This window comes from Acromyrmex echinatior, chromosome 10 (genome assembly GCF_024713525.1).
Source record: "Acromyrmex echinatior isolate Ae372 chromosome 10, ASM2471352v2, whole genome shotgun sequence".
Taxonomy (NCBI): Eukaryota; Metazoa; Arthropoda; class Insecta; order Hymenoptera; family Formicidae; genus Acromyrmex; species Acromyrmex echinatior.
In genome coordinates this window covers 673,691-693,644 of record NC_141861.1, presented here as the reverse complement: position 1 = coordinate 693,644, position 19,954 = coordinate 673,691, and the positions used below count along the sequence as shown (strand labels likewise).

General features: G+C 28.1%; 1 protein-coding gene across 5 annotated transcripts in view; it reads left to right on the top strand.

Moving 5' to 3' along the window:
• The window catches only part of spir (spire type actin nucleation factor), a 30,669-nt gene extending 11,085 nt beyond the window's left edge, over positions 1–19,584 (top strand). For 3 of the 5 annotated variants that reach the window (XM_087410447.1, XM_087410446.1, XM_087410449.1), the window contains 7 exons: positions 6,044–6,331; positions 8,096–8,214; positions 9,234–9,501; positions 10,476–10,786; positions 11,642–11,890; positions 12,427–12,716; positions 14,571–19,584. In XM_087410447.1, the coding sequence (XP_087266573.1) occupies positions 6,044–6,331; positions 8,096–8,214; positions 9,234–9,501; positions 10,476–10,786; positions 11,642–11,890; positions 12,427–12,716; positions 14,571–14,814 (1,769 nt within the window). In that variant the 3' untranslated portion in view covers positions 14,815–19,584. The remainder of the gene's footprint in view (positions 1–6,043; positions 6,332–8,095; positions 8,215–9,233; positions 9,502–10,475; positions 10,787–11,641; positions 11,891–12,426; positions 12,717–14,570) is intronic. The other 2 variants (XR_015546416.1, XM_087410448.1) reach the window with 2 other exon arrangements.
• The last annotated feature ends 370 nt before the right edge of the window (positions 19,585–19,954 follow it).

The window sequence follows — 19,954 nt, the reverse complement described above, 5'->3', positions numbered from 1 at the left end:
CGTGATAAATCTTTTAGGATACGTTAGAGATTTATCGTTTTTAGTAAACTACATATAAAATAATTTTGGAAAGAAAATTTTTTTGCCATTGAAAATAATTGCCCATTGGGGATTCTAAAGTCGTGTCTCTGTATTACTAATTAAACCATATAATTTTTGTATGTAACAATTACTTTTTTCCTCTTTTATTGATTCAAAAATCCTTTTCCAGGATTAAAGTATACACATTAATACGTACTTGTGAGGTAGAGGCGAGAACGTAAAAGAATTCGAAACTGAGATCTTTATCATTTCTTAGTTCAATGTGGTGCTCTAGACCTGTCACATCGTGACAATATTTGCTTCATATAAAAGCTGCAATCTGTGTTTACGAAATAGTAGTTCGCAGACTAGTAGTTTGCATGAAGAAGCAATGTGGAGTTCTTACAATTGGACTTACAATTAGATGCACCCATTATGTTATTTTTATTACAATGTGTGTTCATTATAAGATCAGGTATGTTTTATAAGTTACATAACATGTAACTATGAAAATATCAATGATATGTCTTATCAAAATCTAATTGGAGTCTTTAAACAGTTTACATTAAATCGTTTCAAAGATATTAAATAATTTTATGTATATATCTCTCTGTCTCTCTTTCTTTAATCAAATATCAACTGCGCTTTAATATGTAATTGTTAAATTTTTTTAAATATAAAATCTCCATTAGAATTCTGAAATTAGTTACATTGGCGCGATATATGTTATCTCAGAAGTTACCAAGTGATTAAAAATGTTTGCACGTTTAAGATAATCTTAGCTAAAACAGTACTTGTGAATCGATTATTTTACGATATATCTTTATCTTATATCTGTTTATATTTTTCTTCTGTTTAATCTTCTGTACTTTGGATAATACATGTAATAGATAATTACGTGTGCCAATAAGTGTTTATTATTTATTATAAATTTCTGTTTTACTTATTTTATAAAACTTTACTATGATATTTATTAAATTTTGTTGAATTTATTGTACAAATTATATTTTGTTTTATATATATATATATATATATATGTGTATATACACTCTGTATCACACGAGCATGCGCGAGTGTGCGCATGTGCATCATGGGTGTAAAAATGTATGCTAATAAAAATAGATTTTAAGTGTTTTGAGTTCATTTCTGAACATTCAATTTTTAATATACTTGCTTACGAATTGTATCGAAATTAAAAATTTAACATTGAATTACACTTTACAATATGGTAGGATAAATCACGAGTTGGAGTGCTATGGGCGCAAAATATATAAGAACAAAAAGAGAGAGAGAGAGAGAGAGAGAGAGAGAGAGAGAGAGAGAGAAATGGAGAGAGCAACTGACACGATGTAGGCGCGATCAATAACTGAAAGCGTGCGAAGGAGGACTGACGTTGCCTGAAACGTCATAGTGGCATGCCAGTCTAGTTGGATGTCAGCCGTTTCTCGCGAATTCTATTCTATCCCAGCAATTATTGTTAGTATTTAACATCGTTATTCTCGAAAGATTAATTCTTGTTAGTATTTAAAAAATTTCTGGGACAACAATCGATTGATATTATTGTGTCTTTCAGTGTGAATAATTTTGTGAAGGACTTTCAAGTTTAGGAGAATTATTGTGATTTTAGAAGTGTGAACAGTTTGCTTTATTGCTCACAAAATGTGTATATTATGTTTATAAAAAACTGAAAGGGTAAAAAGAAACAATATATATAGAAATTTTTTACATGCAATTTAAAGGAAAATATAAGTCTTATTTTTATATATAACTCGTGAAAATTTATTAAAATATTGAATTGATTAATTCTAGAACTTAATAATTCTATGACTTAAATAACTCTTATGATCTCTCTGGATTAAAGTCAATCAAAACACGGGAAATTTCTTGCAGATAAAAATTGGACCAATAATTATTCGACGCGAAATATTCAAAAACGTGCAAGAATAGCTCGAGCTTTGTAATTTTATATTTATATCTAAAATGTAAATATAAAAATCTAGAAAAAAAATTAGATAAAAAATATCAGTAACAACGAAAAGTTAAGCAATCCAAGTATTTATGTATATAAGAATCAAAATTTTGCTTAATTAATTAATGATTTAAAGATTTAAAAGTTTTAATAAATTTTAGAATTTGTTTTAAAAAAGATATCTAGAATATTTAGAAATATTAGAAGAATATCCAATAATTTTTTTGTATTTTTTCTATGTACCATTGCATCAACATATTGATCAGTATGTCTGCTACTTTATAAACGTAATACTTACTAAGAAAGGCATTACATTTATAAAATGTATGTTTGAGAGAGAGAGAGAGAGAGAGAGAGAGAGAGAGAGAGAGAGAGAGAGAGAGAGAAATCAACTTTACAAACATAATTGATTAATTTTATAAATGTAATACCTATTAGAAAAGGTATTACATTTACAAAATATCTTACCATACTAATCAATATGTTGACACAACACGCTACATATGTGTAGAATGATTTTATTAGGATTGTGTCTAAACCAAATGATTATTACTTCACAACAAGTAGACCGAACAAAACAAAACGTCATTTTATCAAGGAATCGTGTCAATTTCATTTTGAGCCGTTGTATAAGCTAATTTATGAATGTCAGCATGAGTGCATTATCCATCGAAAAGTGTTTCTGATGAGTATTTCTACAATAGAGGCAAAAAATATAGATGCATATCGTAGATTCCGTAGAGTAAATAGGTCTAGAAAAAAATTTCAAGTAAAGATACATTTATAAAAGAAGTAATTTAAATTTGGTTTTTATGAAACTTTTTGTATGATTTCAATAATATTTGGTATACGTAATTTTTACAGTTATCTTCACTAAACGATTTTTTCGATTATACTTAATAGGGATCAACTTTAAAATTAAAAATGACTATTTTTTCATATTTATTATCCTATTAAGTTGTGTATGCGTGTACATGGAAAGAGAAATAAAAAATATATCAATATTAAATACATTGAAATATATATTTAATACAATATACTATATGTGTAGCATATATTGTACTGTCGCGGATACAGAGGTTGCAACACTTTTCTTCGATGGTTTTCAAAACATACAAAAATTTTCAGAATTGCGGTCCACTATCTGTAGATGCATGTAACGAGTGGTTATGATAGTTGTCGAAGTGATACGGAATCAAAATATACAAGATGAAATCAAGAAATATATCTTTAACGAAAAATACTTAGGATATCAATTGGATACAGCAAGATTAATTAGGTAAAATATGAAAGTAAGCCTAATGGACAACTTTGCCTAACAAATTTCTTAACATTTTTTATGCGTTAAAAATTATTATAAGATAACATAATAAAATAACATACATAAAATATATACAGTAAAATTTATATAATTATATATTATATATAAATAATATAAATGTATATATAAATTATATATGTATTATATAATTAGATATAATTGTATAATATATAATAATTTTTTAATGCAAAATTTAATGAGATTGTTCTGAATAGTTCTTTAATTTTCAGAACTTTTCTGCAAATAATATTTGAAAACGATTATTCGGCTTAACTTTTACTTTGATTTGAAACTTCCCATACGAGGGGAGTCTCAAGCAATCTTCCTGTCTCGTGGTGCAATGTTTGGATAACGTAATTAAAATATTATGATCAACATAAAGTGTAATACTAACTAATAAATTATTTTATTAATATATTAGGTGTTGGAATTAATTCGTAGCGTTTTTTAATGAAAGAATGTTATTTATTTCACATGAGCATTAAAAAATACATTAATGAAAGTACTTCCCATCACTTGTAAAACGCTACGAATTAATTCCAACACCTAATATATAATTTATAGATAACAAAATATACACGAGGATTGTAAAACAGAAAATCTTGTACCTAAGAAGGTTGTAAATCAGGATGGAATTCTGTTGAATAGCCGTTTTTACATATTATCTGTAGGAAAGATCTAAATAAAAAAAGTTATTCAGAACAATTTCGTTAAATTTTACATAAAAGGTTATTATACATATATTATACAATTATATCCAAATATAAAATACAGGTGATTCTAAAAAAAATTAGAATTATTTGATTTTGGTCCATGCACTTTTTCATTGAATTTATAAGATGTAATAGATTAAAATCTCTTAAAATATTCTTCATAAGATATGTCAGTTTTGTTATAAAAGCAGCAAGACAAATAAATAATAAAATGATAATAAAATGATAATAAAAATTTAAAAAAATATAGTAACTGACAATATTGTGATAATATCATGTGATAATATGTCTATATATAAATACAGTAGATATTTAATATTAAATTTTTTTAGTCCACTGGGTAAATCTTTCAATTTCCTAATATTTTTTGACGGGGGAGAGACCAAATTGAGAATTTTGAGATTAAATGTGAATGAATTCTAAACTGAATTAATATTTTGTTCTAATATTAAAAATAAATTGAATATCAAGATAAAATTATAAAATTCAAATTGATATTAAAATAATAGACTATTCGAGCCAACACACAATGGGATAAATTTGCTGAAAAAGTTGCCAAAATTCATAAAGTATTTCAATCATGATGGAACATAATATTAGGATATTTTTGAGATCGCTGATTTCGAATCCGATCTCAAATTTTGAAAATTTAAAATGGCGAGATCAATATGACGGACCAAAATGCAAAAAGTAGTCATATATTAATATTGACTTCTATCTTTAAGTTTTTTGACTTGCTGAAAACGAATTTGTATTCAAAATTACAAAATTCAAAATGGCAGGTCAACATTCATGCCTGTAGTTAGCCTATAGGTTCATTTATATTTATCAGAGCCCACCATATGAAGATTATAGTGCGATTTTAAATTTCTTTGCGATGCTTGTTTTATGCGCATTCGCTTTCTTCTCACAAATCGGAGTACTTGTTTTATAGAGCTTATAGAATTTTATAGAGTTTCCTCGCTTTTACAAATCAGAGTGCCTGTTTCATGCGAATCTCTTTGCCTCTCACAGTTCGCTACGTTTCTCTTACGGGAATGCACGTCACGTAGTTGTGAAAAAGTAAATTATTTTTTTTTGCGCGCCAGTAAATTTTTATCGCTTTCGCGATGTTAATTGGATCTTTTTTTGCGTTTATTTCGCGACTGTCATTGCGGAGTTAGCAAATAACAATTTACATTATAGAAATTTATCAATGAAATTTATTTTAAAAATTAAAGAAATAAAAAGGTAACATTGCGCGCAAAACTTGCATCTGTGATGTCTAATAAATAAAAAAAATGGTACATAATTCTAATCTAACTAATGGAAAATAATAATTCTAATATAATACCTTCTATACATTTAAATATTCTTATGGAAAATAGTATAATAGAGAAAATAATAATTATAAACTAACGACTTCTATACTGTAACGAGATCTATTACACTATTTTTTTTAAACATTTTGCTCTAACTTCTTGAAAAACAGTATTTGCTGATAATTACATCAGTTATAAATAGCACTGAAGTCGCTGATTCATTTTTAAAGAATAACACTATTCAATAAGAAAAACTAACACTATTCAACATGGAAAACACTTCAAAATTACACAATCTTCATCTAAACTTGATGAAAAATCATCACAGATTAAAAAAAATAAAAAAGCATTTTAAAGCCTGAAACTTTAATATGCTTTTGGCCATTTTTAAAAAAAATTATTTTCTTTATAGTTTTATATCTTAACAAAAATCATATTATGTTCCTCAAAATGAAAAGAAATATATATATTAGGTGTTGGAATTAATTCGTAGCGTTTTTAATGAAAGAATGTTATTTATTTCACATGAGCATTAAAAAATACATTAATGAAAATACTTCCCATCACTTGTAAAACGCTACGAATTAATTCCAACACCTAATATATATATATATATATATATATATATATATATATATATATATATATCTCAGGAATTAATCCTGAAAAATAAACTTATCCACATATATTTTATTGTTTTATCTTATTTCTCTTTTAGGTAACGTAAGCGGTGAATCTCATATGATAGTCCTCGGGGAGGTACCACCTTCGCAACCAGATCAAGAGCAGGAGTCTGCACAAGATGTTGCAGCACAATGGTTGCAGTCGGAAGATCAGAGAACGTTGCCAACTGGTGATAGCATTCTGGTAGCAGCAAGTCAAAGGAGACAAGATGTACCGCCAGTACCACAGCCACGGCAAAGGATTGCTAAGGAAAGATCCAACATCAGGATCTTACCTTTCAATAGGAATCGTAAGTCGCGTAGAAGGCGCATTACAGTCTCAGGTAATCATCTCATTCATCTCATTATCATACAGTGGGTATGAATATTTGTAAAGCTATTCACTTCAAAATATAATTTGATACAACTATATTTATCAAATATTAAAAGTAATATAATAAGTAAAATAATAAGTAAGAACTCAACAAAATTAAAATTCAATGATTACGAAAATGAGAAGCTGTAAATTGTGTTATAAAGTATAAGAGTGCTTATATTAATATATTAATGTAAAAGTAATATTATAAATAAACATTTCGACCTTACAGGAGCCTATTCTGTAATTCTTAACGACTGTAACGATATCGTTAAGAGTTGCAGAATAGGCATCTAAGTCATTTTCAATGAGAAAGAAAATAAAACTGATATATAAATGAATGATACAAAAGAAAATTATAATTATAATTGTCAATGATATAAAACGCGGTCGTTTGCAAGCAAAAGTATAAAAAAAGATTGATTATATGTCCAAAAAATCCAAATCCATTTACATAGTTATCCATATAATTAGGATTGTAAAAAAGAAGAGTAGTTATTCGAGACAGGAGAAGATTTTGCTTCCGATTATGATTTTAAAGAAATCATAAAAATGCATCATCTCGATGGATTGAAATAAATACGGAAGTGTGAAAACCAAAAAATTTGTCTCCGAAGGAATTGTCTTTTTGTCACGTTTGATACACAACAGATAATCTCAGATCTCAAAAATTCGGAAACACTCCAAAAGTGAAATTAGCAATGTGTATAATTGCAGGAATGGTGTAAGGTTCTCAAGATTAGGCTGTGAGAGAGTCCATCTCTATAGACATATCTGTTACGCAACGCTGCCGCCATCACATTACTCATCTTAACATTCTTCCAATAGAATTTCTTGTTGCTATAAATTTGTAGATAGTAAGCACTTACGTTCGCAGGATAATCAACATACTCCGCAAATATAGATATTACTCCAGTAGTTTAGCTATGATGTATACTATGATGTTAAACGGATAGTTCGTCATGTATGTGTATATTTAATTTTTGTGTGAAGCATAGGGCCTCTATTGAGTTTCAGTAATAATGGATTTTTTCCGGAATTAGATTGTTAGTCTAAAATTCAATCCTCCAACCCAATAAAATTCAACCCTGGAAGATTCATACATATATCCACTGATATGTGGGACCTACAGTTTAACGTCGGATTCGAACGGCGTTGGTCAAAGGTTTTTTAATCACCAGGTAGAATTATTTTCGGCTTGTTAAATGCAGAAAATCGCGCGTGTGAACGCATATTCTGTATATATCTACTAACAACTGTCGGTGTAGACGTATACAGAATATGAGTCCAGGTGAGACTGAATCTGGATTTACAGATCGCGAGTCAATCGCACCGAGTGGCGGCAAGCCACTCAACGCCACTCCATAGCTTATTATAGATATTGAACATATCTTAGATACTATCTGACTCGAGAAATGGAATAAAAGTAGTGGTACAATACATGATCATAATAGCGAACTTTGAACAATTGTAGCACTCAAGGGACTTATTTTACAAAGTTGTGCATATGGAAGTTTATAATCCTTTTTTGATGCCCTACAATCCTAGCTATGCCTCAATGTTTCAGTCGGGGCCCAAATTGAGCATAGTCCTTTATCTTATTATTATTTTTCATTTGTCATATCTTTCCATCTCATTACATAACACATATAAATAATTTTAATGCATTTTGATATGATTAGTATTAATCTGTATTTAATTATCATATTGAGAATAAATTTGATTTTTTCAGATATAGCACAGAACGGAGAGGATATCAATAAACGCGAATTGTTGCCGAAACCATCTGGAAGAAATTTGGATGTTGCTAAACAAACTAAGAAAGTGATACCTGTTGACTTCGATTTGAAGGTTTACCTTTCATATTTATTCGTATGGCATATAGATGTTGTAAGAGATATTTTATAAAGATGGTAAAATAGATGAAACACAAAAGTATCAAAAAGAGATAATTATGACTCAGTGATAGTGTGGTTGAAAAGGATCTAAATTTGAATCATAGTGGTGTTCAGGAACGCCCTAATACTTTTGACGTAGCCTACAATAGATATCAAATTTCTGGTTTTATCATTTATATTCTTCTGTTTTCGATTTAAAATTTTAATGGGCTGTATTCAAAAGTTACTTATAACATTATTGGCATATTAGGTCTTCTTTATATTGGGTCATCTAAAAACCGCGGATACTTTTTAGATGACCCAATAGAATAAAGAATGGGAGAGAGAGAGAGAGAGGGAGAGAGAGAGAGAGAGAGAGAGAGAGAGATTTGTGCGTGCATTATGTAAATCAGAATAACGCTATGTTCTTAAGGCCCAGTTGCATCAGAGACACTCGTTATGACACTAACTCTCTTTCAGCTTTAAAGAGAGAAAGTAAGAGTTTTAAGCCTCATTCAAAGTAACATAGGTGCAATCGGGCCTAAGACAATTATGAGTGCGCCTTACCTTCTGTATACAGTCCATAATTCACTAACTTTTAATACCTCGAAAAGTAAGCGTCGGATAAAAGTTTCCGTAGAGAAATCGTCTTAGAATTCAAGACCACGTCTTTACAAGGACGGGGCTGTTCTGAATCATCCTATTTATGTCCCATTATAAGCGCTGAATCTATGAAAGGACTTCGAATTTCGCTCTAAAATTTTAGAAATATATTCTTGAAGAGTCGTATTACTAATTTATAAAATAAAAAATCGATCTTTTTTTATCCTGTATACCAGGCGTCCTCCTTCAACATTGAAAATGGAAATGATTAACAATCGGAAACATTTTCAATGTTATATATATCTGGTTAAATTTAGTAAAACTTTATTATATTAAATTTTACTATTTAATTCATAATATTTTATAATGCACATATTATTCTTTAAATAGTTGGATGCGGAAGATGATGATGATGATTATGAAGATGATTACAATGAGGAGAATTTTATGGAGACAAGGTTTGAGGAAGAAGAAATCTGTAATTATTGGCAACTTAAAGATAATTTTGGGTCTAAAAAAGGAGTCCGCAACGGACATAAAGATCATGACCATGCGAGAGATGATGATGAGGAAGGATCTGCTAATCCATGGCGAAAAACTGGCGGACTTCGTCTAACCAGGAACGAATATCACCGATTCTGTGATGCTCAATTAGAATGTAATTATAAATAATCTTTAAACTTTCTCTTATTTTGTTGATCATATAATTATTAATCATAATTGGCACATGTATATATTTATTTTATCTGTTTACCGTTATTTGTTTTAATTTTTCCTCTACTATTTCTATTAAATGTAATTACGTATACAAGCTATATATTATAACATGATTGATTTTAGAGATGAATTTTTTTTTAATAACACTACGACAGAATTCAACTTTTTTTTGTATCACGAGTGTGAATAATTATTAGAAATTATGCGAATTATTCAAACACGAATCGAATAAAGCAATTAAATTCAATTTGCTCGAATTTGAATCGCTATGATTCAATCTTATTGTATTTAAAATGAAATAGATTAATATTTGAACTGAATTATATATTTGAAGTTTATTGAGTATTAGTATACAAAGTAATCAAGTAAAATTTCTTTTTACTTCTTCAATCCTTACATCCAAAATACATCCAAAAATTAATAGAACGTTTCGACTCTCTTTGAAGTCCTCAGCTAATACATAAATTAATAAAACTCTCCTAATTGATGTGAGTCATCATCAAATTCATAGATTTGATGTTGTAAAAATCTCAACAATTAAAGAATACGTCATAAGCTTTGGATCAAACAATTAAAAATTTTTAATAATTAGATGTGATCTTAAATGTATATTAATGCTCCTGGCCATTCTTATAATATGTAATATGTTGGCAACAGCAAACATAGTCCAAAACATAGCTCAGTTATTCTACTATTAAAAAAGAGACTAATAGAAAGTAAATAAAGTCTATTTAATCTTTCTTAAAGAAAATTTGCTTAAAATTTATTAATAAAATTCTGGTGAAGAAATTTCCAGTCAAATAAAATTAACAAAAATTGAATTTAATCGCATTTAGAACGATCTAAAGATTCAATTTGACTTTTGATTGCTTTATGTTGGTTCTTATTTTATTTTTAAATCTCTTTCTATTGCAGCTTACGATCTAGCGACGCAATGTCCTTCCCGGAGGGCATCTGCAAGAAGACACGCTGCAAAATGCACTGTACCACAAATGTCACTCACGGGAACGACGTCCCTACCACAATCAAGACCACATAGTCGGCAGCATGCTGGCCTTAAAGATTTGGTGTTAAGTCAAGGTCCAAGTCCCAACATTAGCCTGAATCCTAGCCCGAATTACAGTCCACAACCACGAACATCGAGACAAGCGCAATTGGCACACGCGGTTGCACATGAGAATAAGAACGACAAAGCCCCGGATGATGAGTGGGACGATATTGAGAAGGTACAAAATACTCTTATTCTTTTTTTTAAATCCTTTTTTAAATCCTTTTTTTTTTTAATTTAAATGCAACCAATAATCTACAAATGCTCCGAATTTAATAGTATAGATATGTTACGTACTTTTTATATAGTGATTTTATTTTGATCTTTATACATATAATAGGATGTCTATTGGATTATTTCTCGTGAATAAGTAAAGCGAACTAAACTGAATCTAAAAGTCCCGTACTACATATTTTACAATTTTCACAATAGTTGAGAAATTAATTCTTAAAGATCTCCCAATAAGCAACATACTCATCATGTCTACTATTAAATACAAGTGCGCGACAAGATATAACATGTATCCGATTAGTTTTGTTTTACATCTTTCACATTTTCATACGTTTGTTTTCTTCTATTCAATCACAATAAATTGTCATATATTTGATGATTTTTGAAAGTTAAAAATATCTCTTGCTGCTTTAAAGATAGAAACTATGTTATCATATAATGCGGCTGCTTTCTGAAGGATAATAAATCTGCATGTATGCGAATCATTTTATCAGCGTCTAAAAATTCGTCAATGTTATCCACGATCATTTCTACAAACAAACTAAACTCGATTTTATGAAACCTTTATTCTACGTGTTTCCGTTTGAAAATCTTTGAGTGTATTGGTAGCACGAAGAAAAATCATAGCTGTCTAAAATTTAGAAAATGTAGAATATGGATGTAGAGTATATGCTATCGTGATAAATATTCAGATGGTGCTGACTCCCTCCATCTGAATATTTACCTATATTAATTATATGACATGGAAACGTAGAAGATAAAATTATACGTAAATATATTCAAATGTAATTACATTTTGCAGAAAGCAACGTTAGGAGACATGCTATTGGATGAAAGGCTGTCATTAACGTTGGATGAGATTGTACATATTCGTAGCGTCCTTACAAAAGCTGAATTAGAATCTCTTCCCGTAGAAGGGCGTGTAAAAGAGGATGTGGAAAAAAGACGTGTTTGTTTTCTTTGTCTGAAAACGCGTTTTGGTCTACTGGGTCCTTGGGGACAACGTTGCCGTTTATGCAAGAGGACTGTCTGTGTAAAATGTTATTCAAAAGTTAGTATAAGATTTTTTACATTCAACTACTAAGGAGGATATAAATTTTAAAGTCTGTTTTCCATTATCTGGTTAACTTATAATTAGACTTAACCTGATTTTATCCAATAGACTTCATTTATAATGATGTCATGACACTATATACTACTACATCAATATCTCATTCACGCATGCCACACAACACATAAATTTTTGTATAACAATAGCGTTTTAATTAGACATCTAAGTCTAATTTTGAAAACTTCGTATTGTTTCTTCATGTTTCTTTCACTAATCTGTGGACTACTAGTAAGAATAGATTGCACAGCTCTTATACAAAGCAAATGTTGTCACAATGTAACAACTCTAAAGCGTTATATTGAATTAAAAAATAGTAAAGATCTTAATTTTGAATTTTTTGACGTTTTTGGCATAAACTCCACAAACTCACAAACACGTGTTCACCTCACGAACACATTCATCGTATACTTTAATTCTGGAAAAGGATTTTTAAATCAATAAAAGAGGAAAAAAGTAATTGTATAAAAATATTCTAGATGCGGATACCAACGGAGCAGTTTGCTCGAGTGCCGGTTGTGTTGCTCTCTCCTGGATTATTACTTTCACCTACGGAAACAGAGAATGATAGCAGCAAGAATTCTTGGCTAGGTAACACAGGAGCGGTCGGCTCGGCACCGGCTTCTCCCGCGTCCAGACGAAAAGATTCTGCGTTGCGTAGCGGCACGCCTGCTTCGACGCCGACGATGACACCTATATCCGCACTAACACCTACGTCAACACCTTCTCATGCACGTCGAGATGTGGAAGTTCAAGGATTAGAAAAGAGGTTAAAACAATAATATATATGTATAATAATCAATATGAAATTTAAGCTTTATGAAATAAGGAGTGCATGGTAATCATAAAACTAAATATCTATTATTCACATCGTATATACTATAAATTTTCAAAAGTATAGATTCACTCATGTAATGTAATGGAAAAACTATATGAAAAATCAGTCAATCAAGCTGAATATGGGATATAGATAAAAGTTAATATATATAACTTATTATAAATTTATTATATATAACTAAAAAGAACGTTTCGAGACTACAGGACTTTCTTTAGGATTTGATGTCACAGGATTTGATGTAATTAATATAAAACGCAATTTATTAATAGATTTTAATATAAATTATTGAGTCTCTGGTTTAAATGTATGATATGCCATTGTTGTAACGATTGGTCATCGAATCTTCGTTGTTAAGCGAATATCAGGATATAATCGTAGTCAAAAAATTTAATACTGAAATCAGGTACATCCATACAGAATGTCTTAGTACTTAATATTATTTAAAGTGAAAGTAGGTCCTCTGAGCAGAGGATGAGATGGGTGGACTTTACTTCATATGGAAAGTTGAATACCTTCCGAAGTGAGATCCACCCTATTTCTTCTTTACCAAGAAGGCGCATAACTTTTCACGCGAAGCAAGATCTATTCCACCTCCCCCCTCCCGGTTCAGGGAAAATATTATTGAAATATGTATTTTATGTTAAAACATTGCGTGCTATTCATAAAAATTGTTTTGTTCATAACTTTTTAATGAATTAAATTAATAAGGAAAAAAAGTCTTTAAAGAGGTTGGATGCTGTTGCAATCACTTCAATTATTTTATTCTATAAAATAATTGAAATTTTCAATTATTGATTAATTAATCTTCAAAGGCTTTTTTTTCTTTATTAATTTAATTTATTAGAGCTTATAGAATTTTTATAGTTTTTAATGAATAGTGCTGCGATGGAAAAGGTCAATAACCGTGATCTTCAAGGTCAAGATGAAAGTCAGTTGGAGGTTATTTGAGGGCTGATTGTGTAAAGAGAAAGTTTTACCAAAAATTAAAAAAAACTATTGTTCGGAGACCGAAGCACTTTTCCGACCAGTCACGACTTTTACTCTGTCCCGTCATGACTACGTCTTGTTACATCTTCTTTGTCATAGTCCTTACTGAAGAAAAATAATTGTAACTTCGTTGTAAATAACGAGTTACTTCCCAACCCTGGCTTTACTACATAAATGACAATATAATAAAAATTAAATTAAATTCAGTAAAATAATATTTAACTTTGATAACTTATAAGTTATATTATCAATGAATAACGACGGCTAAAATTTGTTGAGATAACTCAGGATCATGACTTTGACAACATATGTCAAGGGGCGGTATTCGTAATTAATCATCTTATATTCAAAACTGTCTTAAGTTCAATCTATCATAACTCAATCAGAGAGCCGCATTAGCATTTTAAGACAAGTATTAAAACGATTTTGAAATAAGAATCGATTATGAATCGCCTTAGGTCATTGAAATTTGTGAGGTCGACCTTAATATACATAATTACCGAAATGTATAATAAGGGTTATAGTTTTAAAATGTAATTTCATAATAATACTAAGAGAGGATGACCTAATAGAAGATATTATTTGTCTATTTGTAAGATCTCTCTCTTTATATTAAATGATAATTTTATGCTAAACATCTATTTGTAATATATAATATTATATTAAGAATTTTGACACATTAAGAATCAGTGTAAGCTTTTATACTCCTTGTTTTAAATTGTTTTAATATTAATCTCTCTTTCTCTCTCTCTCTCTCTCATATTAATTTTGCTTGAATAACTTTAATGTTTTGCGTAGATGTTACAAAGGTGGTGGCAGTCCCGCCGCTCTCTCAACTACGAAGACATTCTCCACCTCGAGCGGACCGAGTGCGGAGCAGCGATTGGCGGCAGAACGGTTACGCGGCGTCGCTGTTGTCGTCTGTCACGACTGTCGCATCATGGTCATCCAGATAATCAAGAGCTCAAGAACAACACGTGCAACGATACGCAACAATGTCATTTCTCGCCTTACTCTGAACCTCTCTCCTGCCTATATTTAATTATTATCGCCTCTTAATAACATTTACATAATCGCATTGTTTTTTCCTACTGTTTTTTTTCAAATATCAGGAAATGGAAAATATTATCAGGAATATTTTCCAAATATTTTCGCGTTTTATTATATGCATATTATACAATGGGAACAATCGATACCATTCAACGCAATTTGAAAACGGATGAAAGGGAATTCATACGGATGCAAAGTAGGACATTTGTTCTCTCGTTACAGTGATTTTTGTTACAAGATAGTAATGATGTATAAATTTTCCATATATGAAGATGTATTTATAAAACATGATAGTATGAATTCTTCAAGCCATATATATAAAATATTACATATATTAAAACATTTGTGTTCTAAGCTATAGAAAGCTCTTTCCTTACTTAAAATGATGAATATTTTAGATCAGAAAGAAGAAGAAAGAGAAAAAGAGAGAAGAAAGAGGCACTCAACATTATATGATTATTTCTACTAGATACTGATGTCATTATTGACATCTTTTTAAAACATACGCATATATGATATCCATTTCAGTTCATGAATCAGTACAACCTAACCTAATGGATGCTTATGCTTTGTACTTGTAAGTATTATCATATCATTGTAAGTGTTACGTATCGTTATTTTATTTAAAACATTCTTTAATAAACTAAGATTAATAGATTTTATCATCTTGGGTCTTCGAAATTGATTCTATGGAATATAAATTATTTTTACATTTTGATATTTTTTTAAATGTAAAAATTCTAACTACATAAGTTTATTTTAGAATAATTTTATGTATATTTTACTACAGAATATCTGTGATTTTTGCACATGGTAGTGTTTCACAGGCATTTCTACATATTTCTCAGAATCTAACACCCGCAAAACTAAAAACAATCCCGACATGTTAAAGTTTCAAAGATTTAAGAATCTGTGAATCTTAGTTAATTATTTTTTTGATGCAACAGTTGAAAGCGTTCTCTATAAAATACAATTTATATTGTCTATTCTCTATTAGATAAAAGCACAAAGTAAATTCCAATTACATTTATCGCTTATTTTATATGTTATTGCGTATGTTTATATTTTACATGAATAACGAATTAATACGTATCATTTATTTAATGCCAAAATGAAACATTTGCTACATTTACGACATATCTATTTGCCATAATAATATTAATTCAGAACACTCAAATGTGTAAAAAATCATATTATTGTCAAATTATTATATTTCTTCATGTATGTAAATTCTTATTTTTTATTATTTATATTAATTTATTGAAATATTAAGTACTAAAGAAGAAAGGAAAACTAAAATATTCAAATAGTTAAAAATAAAAGGTCGTATATAAATACATAAAAGATCATATCATAGCATCGCAAGAGTCGTAAGTATATTGTACGACTTTAAAATTGATGCATCGGATTGGCTGATGCAACAAGTTTATTTGCGACAGCTACGATATGACGAATGTAGATTAGGCTTAAAGATTAAAAGTTATCAAAAAATTCGTGAATAAATTTCATTGAATCTCTTAGTAACTTTTACTCTTTAGATAATCACATATTGTGAAAACAGGCCTTAAAAATATAAATATCGGAGATCATGCTAAAATTTAGAAAATTAAATATTATATTAAGAACGTAAGACTAAAGAAAGAATTTCAAAATATAGAGATTCAAGGATTTACAAACTAAAACAAATTAAATAGACTAAAAAATAGATAATTTAAAATTAAATAGATAATTTAAAAATATCTATCAACAGAATTATGAATCTAAGATATTGAGAAAAATTTGTAAGTGTAAAAATTCGGGAATAAAAGTTCAAGTAATCTGTTTACGAAACATTTTACAAAACTGATTTTTTATTTTATTTTCTAATTTTAATAGTTCTTAAGAGCATTCTAAAGACAATTAGTAATATTGTAAATAGACACACAGACGATTTATGTTTCATTGACTAGATCAATATCTCACTCACGCATGCCACACACACATTAATTTTCGTATACTGTTTTAATTAGATGCCTTCAAGTTTAAGAGTTCTACGTTGATTCTTCGTGCCATTTATTATAGTCTATAAACTACTATTTCTAAAGCACATCGTGACAATATTTGCTTTATATAAAAGCTATGCAGTCTGTACTTACGAAATAGTAGTCCACAAATTAGTAGTTTGCACGAAACAACATGGAGTTCATAAAATTGAACTTAGACGTCTAATTAAAATGTTATATATTGTTATACGAAAATTTATGTGAATGCGTGAAATATTGATGATACGTAAATCGTCTGTGTGTAAGTGCTATTTATGATATGATTAATCATCTTTATGATTCTTTTAATTTTAATCCTGTATATCACATTTGTGGCTACAAATTCAATATGAAAATTCTTGGATCTCTACTTTTTTGCTTTAACATATCCTTACATTTCAAGAAGTTTGATACAATTTAAATCATTCAAAAATCTATGATATTATTTATTTTTATTATACGTATTTATATACCCGAAAAAAAATTTCATATATAATTATATAAAAAACTGACATATTTTATATACAATTATATATAAAATATGTCCATATATATAACATTTTTTTCGGGTAATATTACTTTAATACCATGAAATATAGATATTGATTACTAATATTTTTTGCATTTTATCAATCATTATTTTTCATAATTTCTTAAAATAAACACTCATTCTTTCTATAATAATAGATTCTTAATGTATGTGTAATATATCTAGGTCGATAAATTCATTAGAAATATTCATGATTACATCTCATAATCTTTGGCTATTTTTTCAATTTTACTTACATTGCAAATAAACATTGCAGATTTACAGATAAAAGCAAGAGCATGTTTTTATTTGTGTTATAAGGTATACAAAACTGAATGAACAAAAATTACAATATTGTTGGTCATCTTAAAGATGAAGGCAGAACTGAACAAAGTCGAAGATTTATAAAAAAAAAAGATGAATAATTGATACATCATGTGGTCTATTGTTTTAAAGTTTTTTTTTATATAAAATATTATTGTATTAATTTTTCATAAATAGCATGTTCAATTGTATTAAGAAGTTAACTATATGCCTAAGAAATATACAAGATATTCTAAAAATATATGTATCACAGTTTTATTTCTAAGAAAAGATATAGAGAGGAAGAATGCGATTTTGAAAGCTAAATTGATATTATTTTTAATTAATATCACTCATTTAAAATTTATTTAAATATTCCTTTTATATTTTCCTTAAAATATGATATAATATTTTTATAATATTAAATTATATTTGTATGTAACATATATTGTTTATATTAAATTAAGTAAACCTCAGATTCATAATTGACTAGATGTTAAATGCAACTAATCAGAAGTACGAATATGGACTAACATTTTCCAATTAATAAAAAAATAAACAAATTTTACATTTTTTAGAATACCTTGCATATAACAAATAATTACAAATTGTAATTATTTATTAACAACATTCTGTAAGAGATAGCATAAAGACAAATATTATAGAAAAAGAGCAGATGCGAAAATTATCAACACATTTTATTATAATATCTTCATGTCAGTGAATAATTAAATAAATTTAATAGAAGCTTTAAACAAAAAACGAAAGAAGAAGGTAAATTTAAGTGTGTCTTAATGAGGGTCTAAGAAACATTAATTGATTATACTCGATGTGTGTTAGTCAAATATGTAATAGAATTGAGATTGATGATTGAATATTAATTATGTTTATTGTATAAAATGAATTGTAATTATACATAGTTCTAAAATAAATTAATTTATTGTACCGCGTTGCTATGCAAACATATATAAATGTTTAGGAATATGTATGAAAATTGTTATTTGAATTATGTTAATTGTATATATTGTAAATGACTCTTTTTTTGTTGAAAAAAACATCTCACAACGACACTATTTATTTTAAATTTCTTTAAATGCAAACAAATAAAGCTGTGACAGTAGTGACTATTATTAAATGAATGTATATAAGCGAGCGAAAATCGATTGTGAAGATCTTGATCGTGATCATGATTATGATCTCTATAACATGGTACAAAGTACAAAAAGGTGACGAATTATGAAATTTTGTTATTAATAATTCCAAAATGTTTTAATGTTAAAGCTGATAAGTAATATTAAAAGTCACAGAGTTAAAATTACAAAATGCCGAAGTATTGATTACATATCTCTTTTATTATTACTTTTCTTGTAAAAAATATTTTACTTTACCTTTTGAATTCTTTTTTTTTTTTGTTTATGGAACTAATTGTAAGAATCCTTTCTTATAAATTGTATTCCCAACGCATTTTTGAAAGATTTTTAAATACTTTTTAGAAATTATTAGTTGATTTTTCTATTCTTAAAAATTCACATATTTAACATTTTTTAATTTTTATTTTCTACAAACTATATAAATCTTTAGATCTTTAAATGTATAATTACTTTCTGAAAAAAGAAAAAAATTATGAAAGATTTAAATATTCCAGAAATAAAAACTATAATATTCTGCGTAAAATATAATAGAATTTTTATAACAACATAATTCGTTACAAGCTACAGTGTTTCCATTTATGCGTTTAATAAGCAAATTAATCTGTCTTATTAGAATGCATCCTGCTTCATTTTGTTGTTATCCATAGAAATGTAAATTTGCGATTTTAATCGACTATAGTAATGTAAGTAGTTAAATGATATACAAAATCGAACAAAAAGCTAGAAAATAAGAAATAAATATATATTCAAAATGTTAATTACGTTACACTTTTATTATTAGCACCTCCTTTTATTTCATTTTTTCTGATGTTAATATACTGATGTTATATTATTAATATATGATATATTAATATATGATATATTAATATATGATGTTATATTATTTCAAAATTTATAACAAGTAATAATTATTATTTATAACAAATAATGATTAAGTTATTTCTTTTTTGTAAAAGATTATTTATCTGTTATTATATATTTTATTTATCTGTCATATTACATAAAAGAGATAAATTTAATATTTTGTGCAATCTTATTTCACACAACACAGGGACGTCCCGTTTGAAGAATGCTCATTTAGTGTTCATTTCATGTCCTGATTACATCCATAAGGAAAAGACGCCCAAA